Source organism: Populus nigra, chromosome 8, assembly GCF_951802175.1.
Source record: "Populus nigra chromosome 8, ddPopNigr1.1, whole genome shotgun sequence".
Taxonomy (NCBI): Eukaryota; Viridiplantae; Streptophyta; class Magnoliopsida; order Malpighiales; family Salicaceae; genus Populus; species Populus nigra.
Genome location: NC_084859.1, coordinates 12,911,833 through 12,921,514, shown reverse-complemented (window position 1 = coordinate 12,921,514; position 9,682 = coordinate 12,911,833). Strand labels below are relative to the sequence as shown.

Below are 9,682 nucleotides of genomic sequence, written 5' to 3'. Positions count from 1 at the left end.
CTTTCTTACGCTTAAAAACGTTGGGGACACGCTTTTAACCACCGCATCTCGAGCGACATGCGTATCGGGTCATGTGCGTCTTGACTTATTTATAAATTTAGTAAATAAATTTAAAATCTATTTTAAATTTAAATAAATACTACCAATATTTATTTATTTTTAAATTTGAGATAATTGCTTCGAAGAAATAAGAAAATTGCTTATGCTATATTTTTTTTAAAGAGAATTGGATATGTTATATTTGACTCGAGTAACAAATATTATTTATAATTCTAAAAATATCTTATTTTTTTAATTAAATTTTTAATTGTGATGTTCCTATTAAAAGAATTCTACCATGCTGATTTGATAAAAAAAAATTATTTCTCAGCTATTCTTGTATTTTTGTTTTCTTGATTTTGCATGTTTTTTAAAATATTTTTTATTAAAAAATAAATTAATATTTGTTAATGTTTTTTTTATTTTAAGTTCTTGTTAAAAATTATAAAATATTATTTAAAAATATTTTTAATTAAAAATACTGAAAACAGCATCCATCGTGTTACCGTACATACACTTTAGTTATCGTGCGATCTCGCGAGGCTTCTTGCGTCTATCATCGATATTCGTGCAGTAAGCCCCGGGAACCGCTGCACGCAAAGGCGGCCTTCTTAGGCAGGATTTTAATATATATATATATATATATATATATATATATATATATATATATTATTTTTTTTGCGAGAAATAATTACAAGGACAGCGACTAGGGAGCTAACTAGACCGTACAATTTTGTTGCTGCAAGTTACAATTCTAAGGAACCGAAGGAGGATGTAAAATATCCGAATACCTTGAGTGAGGCCAGCTCAGAATAATATAATAACAGGTAGGACCGAGACCGAGACCGGGAGAGAGAGAGAGAGTGTGTGTGTGTGTGTGTTAACCGGTGCAGAACTCATTTCAAGTAATTGTAGCAAAACTATCCCATTGACCAAGTTATCCGGTTTTTATTCCTATTATAATTTTTAAATATATAAACATATTTTAAAATTAGCAGGTTAATCTAAGTGATGAAGTAAAAATATATCATAGAGTAATATAAAATTATTTTTAAAATCTAATATAATAAGATAATTTTTTTAATTAAAATTTAATTAGCTAGATTAATAATAATTTCAATTTCAACATCTTATTCTCTTTTAATTATATTAATATATTAAATACAATGAGATAATTAGCGTATGCACAAAGCAGTTATAATCATGTTCGAGATTTAAGTTGAAATATTTTTCATTGGAGCTTCCACTTTAAAGAAATGATGGTTTGTGTATAGTTTTGAAATCCGATCTTGTCTAGCGAGTTATCCCAGGGCTAGAATCGGGTTGAGTTGAAAAAAAAACAGAGAAAGAAAAAACCCGGTGTGACCCAATTGACCCGACAAGACCCGAACAAAAACCCTGTTACAACCCATTGACTTTTGTTTTTTTATTAAAATGATGTCATTTGATTAAAAAAATTAACCCGGGCGACCCGGTCAAAACCCGAAACCTGAACCTTGGACCAGGCTGAGTCTAAAAACTATGGTTTTGAGATGGTAAAACTTCTTATTTTATTTTAAAAAACAAAAATAATCTTAAGTATTTTAAATTTAGCTAACTTCAATCATTCATGTTCTATACATAGCAATTAAATATTATCTAATTACATGGTTAATAATCTTGAATATTTTAAAATGAACTAACCTTGATTATTTTATTTTATTTTTAGTGTATTAGATCTTAACTTGTGTGTGTGGATCTTAATTAAATTATTTAATTGTTCTATTTACTAAAACAAATTATATAATATTTTGATTATTTTTTATTTATATTTTTTATGGTATTTGCGTGTTTGTTTTTTTTTTAAGAATTTGTTTCTTGAAAAAATCATTTAGCTTCTTGAATTTTTCTTTGAAAAATATTTAATTTAAGTTTTATTCAATAATATTTTAATTTAAATAATCTTATCAACAACATAGTACAACTATTCATTTTTAAACAATTTGACAGGCTTAATATCATAGTATCACATCACAGTACACCACAACATATCATACATAATAAAACACAATAAAAGCCAAATAAGCTTTAATTAATTTAATAAATAAACAAATAATCATTTTAACACAATAACTTAACTATTAAAGAGAGTATAATGAATACTTTCATATTATTTTTTAAAATATTAAAAAACTCTTCCGACTTGAATTTGCATGAACTTCTCATCATTTTATACTTAATTAATTTTATACGAGAATGGACCCACCAGAGCTAAATAACCATATAGTCTGACAAACAGTTCTCTGTCGGCTAAGAAATCCGGGAAATTTAACTCACGTGGGGCAAAGGAAAAAAGAATCAGAATCTCAAAATTTCTAATTTTTCTTTCTTTCTTTTTGGAACCCAAGATCTCCAACTCAATACAGAATATCGAGCTTTTTATAAATCTGCGTGCTCCATGCATTCCCACAGCTTATCTGACGTTGTCATCTCTATCTCCGCTTACGACTGCTGTAACGTTTTCACGTGGGATACGAGAGGAGCATCTCTTGGAAGACATAAGTTAGTAAAATGCCTCTTTTTTTTTCAACATGTATTTCAATTATTTAGAAGTTAGTTGTATTTTAATATATTTAATATATAATTATTTTAACAATGGTGATATAATTTAGTTAATTTGATAGATTTAAATACAACTTGAATAATTTTCAATCAATCTAATATTAAATAATAAAATTTTTTAAAAAACTGATTTTTAACAATAATATTTTTTATTTTTTAAAAAATTATTTTTAATATTAGTACATTAAAATATCTAAAAATATAAAAAAATTATTTATTTTAAATATTTTTGAAATATAAAAATAAATAGAATATATATCTGACTTACAAACCACGCCAGCCGATATTATCCGCCCAATTGGAGCAGTATCCATTAAATACATAAATTTATCAGCAATAATATTATCTGACCAAATAAATAAATCTATAGAGAATAATTAAATCGTAAGTGATTCACATGGCGCATGCAGGCTCACATGCAGGATCATGGAGGTTGTCAAAGATAAGATATACAGAGCTGGTCATCGTTGGAACTTGCTGGAACATGTGAATCACTTACGATTTAATTTTGAGTCCGAATGATGTTTATATTCAAATAAAGATTCTCAATTCCGTTTTGTTTTCTTCTAGAACAGTTAAAATATGTTTTATTAATTTAAAACATAAAACAAAATAAAATATTTTTCATCTAATTTCAAATCCAGTCTGTTCCATATTTTTCTAAATATCTATAGTTGAAAGTATTTTTTCATTACTATTTTCAATAATAATGATATTAGTAATAATAATATTAAAAATTATTATTACTATTTTCATTAATAATGATATTAATTTTTTAAAATTAGATTTATCACTAATATATATGGTTTATATTAATGTTGTTTTTCTCGAGTTTATACTTTGTAGGATTTTGAACAAAAAAATGAATGCTTTATATTCCATTAACCTTGATAATATTGACCTAACTTTATATTTAGAATAATTGTGTTAAAATATTTTAATTTCATAATATTTTGATATCTTGTTGAAGTTGAATTACTTTACGTTAAAGATCTATTTAATCTTAATTATTTAGAAATCTTGAATTTGAATTATATTTTTTAAATAAATATATATATGAACAGTACAATTATAAAACGACATGTCAAAACACTTCAAAACTAAAATATTTTATTTTAATTAAAAAAACAAAATATCTATCAAAACAGAATTGATCACGACATTGATTCGGACTGCTTGCATATCTATCCTCAGCTTTTTAATGGCTGTCGCTTGCAGATGATCAAAACAAACACGCCTTGTGAGTTATTTCCTATGATTTATAACTTGAAATAATTCTTTATTTTATTTTATTGGACAAAATGTGCAACTACATGAAAACAGATTGAATATAATAAAAGATGTATAAATTAAAACACTAATTTATTGATATTATCAATTTAAAATTACGAATTTAATAATAATTTCGTCAAGTTGATGGAAGTTATGTTTTTAAAATTACTTGAGAGAATTTAATAATGTAAAACTAGTTTAAAAATATCATCAATTTGGTGGTTGAGAGAAATAATAAAATCATACCTGTAATTAGTCAAGTGGTTGGCCAAAACATTTTACCAAGTCCTTTTTTTTTATTTTTTTTTTTATCTTGAATGATGTCCACAATGAAGTAGTTGAATTTGGTGCAGTATTGGTGGATCATTTGTTTTGTTGCCGAATATTTTTTTTATATTATTTTTTCGTTATTTTTATTTATAATTTAAATTAAATTATCATATTACATAGAAACGAATGACCAATCCATGGGCTGATTTTGGGGCAAAATAATCTGGCTCCTTAGGCAAGTCAGATTGCAGATGGTTTTTGACAGCCATGGCTACTAGATAAAAAATCTTTAAATCTTTTGGAAATTACAATGAAATTAAACAGCAGAGAAGAAGAAGTGGATCTATCTTTTATGAATCTATGGACTAAAATAAAGTTTAACCAAAAATAGTTGCACCAAATGCGAAAGCATCGTGCGATGAATGCGAAGAGATGGCGCGAGACTTCAAGTCGTCCCTTTTAATCGCCACTGCCGTTGATAGGGACCCATTTAACAATCCTTGAAACTCTCACTCTCTGTGTGCGTGCGTGCGTGTGTGTATGTTCTTTCGTGCAGGCAAGGCATGGACAACCCTTGTATATATATTTGATTTCTCTGCTTTTCAATTAATATAGAGCAAGGAGACAGCGCAGCAGTGATAACCATGGAGTGCCAAACGACAACTGGGAAAAGGGCTTGCAGATCGACTGAGAGCAGGTTTCAGGTAAGTCATGTTTTATTGAGGCTGGCCATTGCTTGAAGGAGAAATATGGCTCTATCGCACTAATTTTTGAGGTCCCTTGTGCCCTAGCTTCCCCTTTCTTGCGTTGCGGATTTAGAATTAATTAATTATAATTATAATACAGCATGCATCGTTTGCAATTCTTGTTGGTTTGCATAATTTTAGTTTCTTTTTTATTTGTTTAAATGGCAACACCATTGCTGACGGAAAAAGGGAAGTTGAAAATTGATTATCGGCGACCATAACTGGTTAGTTTAATTCTCAACGGACAAAGGCAAAAGGAATCCTTCCTTGTAATTCTCAATATCCTTAATCTAGATGGATTGATTTTCATCGCTATCCTTCTCAATTTTTGTTGCGTACTGCCCATCCTTCTTGATAAGAAGTCAGAAGAGCGGCACCGTTCCTAAACCCTGATTCCTTTGAGTACCAGTCAAGTCCCTTGATTCTTAATTTTATATTAGAAGTCCTTGAACAATGCTACATTTATAATCAAGTCCTTCTGATATTTTTTATAGGATTTTTCTTCTTGTTGGAGGTATTTTTCCGAATCTTCTTTCTTCTATTGTATAAAATATTGTTTTTTTATGGAAGTGACCTGCATCTTATAATGTAAGAGTTCTTAAATTATGGATGAAACCCAACAAAAAATAAGGAAATGGCTTGATTGAGTTTGACCTTAGAAGCCCTAGATCTTATGGCTGAAAATAATATTCGAATTATGGATAACTTCATAATACTCTATCTTGACGTTGACACGCCGAGGTGGAACCCATAGCCACTCGTCTGTAAATTAAGAAAATGCATGCAAGTAAGTTCACCCAACCCTTTCAAGGATTTGAACTCTTCACCTTGGGAACGACAGCTGGGCAGCTTGAAAGATGCATGGCCGGTCACCATATTTCAATTTTCAGGTGCCAACTTGGCAAGGTACCAAGCAACTTCTTACATCAGTTCTTGAATAATACTCGATATTTTAGGCTCTTTTCACCAATATTTATATTAGGTATTCTAATAATGTAAGATGAAAATAAGACAAGGAGTTACAATGGACATCAGTACCAGTTCCGAGGAATTTCAACAAGTTTTTCTTTTTCTATTTCTCCATAATGTTTTTTTATCTGAAATTATTATCTTTTCTATGATCATTTATTGAAGAATGTTAATTACAGCTCAAGTAGTCAAATAATTAAAGAATCAGTCATTAGCAGACAAATTAATTGCTTTGTTTAGAGATCTTTTTATTTAATTTTCCTTTCACTTTCATCACTCACGTTTTCTTTTTAGTGGAAGCCTGAAAGTGTGGGTATTTTATCAGTGTCGATGCTCAGAGTTTTCAGCTATGACATATAATTAAGATCGGTTAAGTGAATTTTATACGCGTGTGTGTGTGTGTGTGTGTGTGTATCTGTGCATTAAACATTAATGTACTCTTGCATCAAAGAGATAAATATCATCGTGACAGAGTGTCATACTTAGAGGATCCCTTTGAAAGGGGAAGAAAATCAAAATGGGCAGCACGGCTCCATTTGGCCATTAAAAATCTTATTGGATTATGATTTTAAGATTGTTGTATTTGTATTCAAGATTTTGTTTTGCATGTTGCAGAAAAGAAAAGGACGTGGAAAAACAAAATCAAGCATGAAAAGGTTGGAAGCAGAGATGGCAGAGATCGGTGAACAGCAAAAAAGAGTTAAAAAAGGGCAAATGGAAATAAGGGAGAGGTTTAAGGAGATGGAATTTGAGTGTGATCAACTCAAGAAGGAAACATTCCTTATCTCGAAACAGGCTGGACGCAATCAACAACGACTAAATCTTATGTTCAAAATCGTAAAAGCTCGAGAAGAAAATAATATTTCTGAAGCTGACAAACTCACTCAATCTCTTCGGTTAGTCTTACCTCTCTCTCTCTCTCTCTCCCCCCCTCCCTCCCCACCCTCTATGTGAGCTTATCCTTAAATTTGAAATTGGCTGAACCATAAAAGATCCCTTCAACTTAATGAGTTTAGTTTTTATTATTTTCTTTGAACAAGTAATTTAAAAATATGTCCTGGAAAGAAGAAGAAGAAGTCCTCTTGCTGTCTGGCTTAATTAGCAACATCACAGCTGAAGGATCGCATTTCAGCTGGCTATTATATAAAATAGTATTTTTTCTTTAAATACCAAATCGACCAAGAGGTAGGAAACCGTTAAATGTGGAGCAGATGGACGGAAGCCAGCTCAATACATATTTTTCTATTTTGCTCGTTAATTAAGAGTAATTGTATTTATCCCGAGGAGAACATTCTGATATGGCAAATCCAGATCATGATATTGATGATCTTCTTGCTACTGATTTATGGAATCGAACTTTTCAAATGTTCAATAACAAGCTAGCCTGCGATTTTCAACTTAAAGAAATAATGCCTGCCGAACCGAAGTTAGAGAAACCAACTTTTGATAGAATGAGGCTATCAACGTACTTTGATTAGGATGCTAGGAGATACGAAGGATATATAGCAATAGAGGCCAGATAATATTGTTAAAGAGCCAAATCTCCAGATTGTGAAAGAAGTAGTACTGTAGTGACAGATTTTAAAGCATATATACATAGCTTTCCTGTGCTTAGTTTTATATGTTATTGCAGAGAATGCATGAAGCACAACATGAAAAACAATCCGTGACTAGCTATCTCCACATTCAAGTGATAAAGTAACGAGAAGAAGGAATAATAAAGTATGCACCCGCCATCCCATATCAGTATAAAACCGGAGTGCAAAAATGAGCTTGCTGTTCTGCTTTTTAAGTTCTTTATATATATATATATATATATATATATATATATATATATATATAAAATGAGTTCTTTATGTTATTCACCTTGATCGGAACTTAAGGTTATGATGTTTAGCCACTTTAAAGCAATTTAACACGTGGCATGTTTTTGGGTTCTGGACTTAAAGACTTTCCTTTTTGTTTTTTATTTTGTTTTCTTAATGGTAGATTGATAAAAAAATGGGATCTATCATCTTTGGTCGTTGGTCTGCCTGCTTCTCTGCTATTTGTAAATTATATCGAAATACATTAATAAATACTGTGATTTGTGAGTTTGCCTGGTATTGGCTTTTATTTTGACCATTGATTTTATATTTGATTTAGCTAATCTATTATGTATTTTTATATTTTGTACCACCACTCTAGAAACTCCTGTCAAATTTTTTTATGTAAATTTTGAAAATAATATTTTATAAGAGAATTTTCAAACAACTTTAATAGAAAAAATTAAAAAATTGAACTTGTAATTAAATATTTATCATTCGAATTTAAGTAAAAAACAACCAATAAATACTTGACATCCACAATTAAGAAAATAATACTAATTGACAAGAAAAATTGATAACTGTTAATTCCCAAGGATGGATTAGGAATCTCAACTCTTCTTTTTGGTATACTCGTGCTGATCTATACAGGAATCATGAATGTATTTCAGCATAATCTGTTTAATTTCTGATTTAGTGTGGGTTTGTTTTTTGCTTGGCCAAATAGTAGGGTTCTAGGTTTTCTTGTATTTATTTATTGGAACTAGGCTGATGCCCTGGCTACAATCTATGTAGCTAAAGCTAAAGCTCTGCTGACACTGTTTATGCTTTTTTTTTTATATATATTTATCTATTCCCGACTTCAACCAAAAAAAAAAAAATAACTGTTAATTCCCCTGGGTTCAATATATATATGACAAATTAAAGAAATGGATGCTCTAACCTTAATTGCTGTGGTGTACGTAGCAAGAATATTCCTTAGCGGAGTCTACCTTACAAAACAGATAATTAACCGGAAAAAATAAATTGTTAAGTGTAAACCAATTCATAATTATGATAATTATAAACCAATTCATATCAACAATTTAATGTATGTAGAAAACTAATTTACATCATCAGATCATCAATTATAAACCACGTAACAATTTAATAAATGTGTACAAGGAATCAAATATGATATAAAAAATATAAAATGAAACAATTTACTATATGTGTGGACAAAGAATTAGCGCATATAAAACATAGAAAATGAATTAAAGTGAAATATATTGAATATTACTCAGAACTATATATATCAGTGAAGGATAAAAAGTGGAAAACGAGATAAAATAATTACATCTAAAAGTGAAATAAGATATTATAACTTAAGGAGTATAACTTAAGGAGTGATTATATATATATATATATATATATATATATATATATATATATATATATGTCCATTTTAATGCTCCTCTCTCACGTTTGAGAATTGATTAGAAGCACCGCCCGAAGTGCCATGATTTTATGCTCTTCCACTCTCACGTTTACAACCTCTGTAATTATTGCGAAAATAGCTAAAGTTGTTGTTAGAAGAGGAGTTAGTTCTGCCACAGTACTGATACAAGAACAGGAGGAGTGACCGATTCAAGGGGCCGATTGTCAAGGTCAATGACAGGTGAACAGGAGGAGCTAACGACTAACTATGCAACTCATTGAATGAAACAGGTTCAACTCTTGTCGATAAAGTAGTAATAATATCCTTAAACTCAGCACTCAAACCTTCAAAATATATATAAAGGTTGGAATCAGTCTTGGACAAGGACAGATGCATCTTGTTGTGGAAAGTTCTTGGAAATCCATATGAAGGGTCATAATTCTAGTATTAGATGGTAACGCGAGTGCACTCTCAAACGTCTTCCATGTATTTGCTGGATTTGGTTCGGGAAGAGGGGAGTTCTCAAGAAAAATAAAAGATGAAGGGAACGGTTTGGACCCCCA

At 30.0% G+C, this 9,682-nt stretch overlaps 1 protein-coding gene across 5 annotated transcripts; it reads left to right on the top strand.

The window, feature by feature from the left end:
• Positions 1–4,729: 4,729 nt before the first annotated feature.
• Positions 4,730–8,010, top strand: LOC133701047 (uncharacterized). 5 transcript variants are annotated; one of them, XM_062124818.1, is made up of 3 exons: positions 4,730–4,886; positions 6,513–6,793; positions 7,531–8,010. In XM_062124818.1, exons 1-3 carry the CDS (start codon positions 4,827–4,829, stop codon positions 7,565–7,567), a joined length of 378 nt encoding a protein of 125 aa, XP_061980802.1. In that variant the 5' UTR covers positions 4,730–4,826; the 3' UTR covers positions 7,568–8,010. The 5 variants fall into 5 exon arrangements, 4 of the variants coding, with proteins under 4 accessions (XP_061980802.1, XP_061980801.1, XP_061980804.1 ...); XM_062124817.1 differs by lacking the exon at positions 4,730–4,886 and adding an exon at positions 4,915–5,834; XM_062124820.1 differs by lacking the exon at positions 4,730–4,886 and adding an exon at positions 4,916–5,818.
• Positions 8,011–9,682: the final 1,672 nt, after the last annotated feature.

Excerpts from the sequence above, each read along its gene's own strand:
- LOC133701047 (XM_062124817.1), top strand. The coding sequence starts at position 5,706 with ATGCATGCAAGTAAGTTCACCCAACCCTTTCAAGGATTTGAACTCTTC. Across the intron at positions 5,835-6,512 it reads TCAGGTGCCAACTTGGCAAG|AAAAGAAAAGGACGTGGAAA; the intron begins GTACCAAGCAAC and ends TGCATGTTGCAG. Across the intron at positions 6,794-7,530 it reads AAACTCACTCAATCTCTTCG|AGAATGCATGAAGCACAACA; the intron begins GTTAGTCTTACC and ends ATGTTATTGCAG.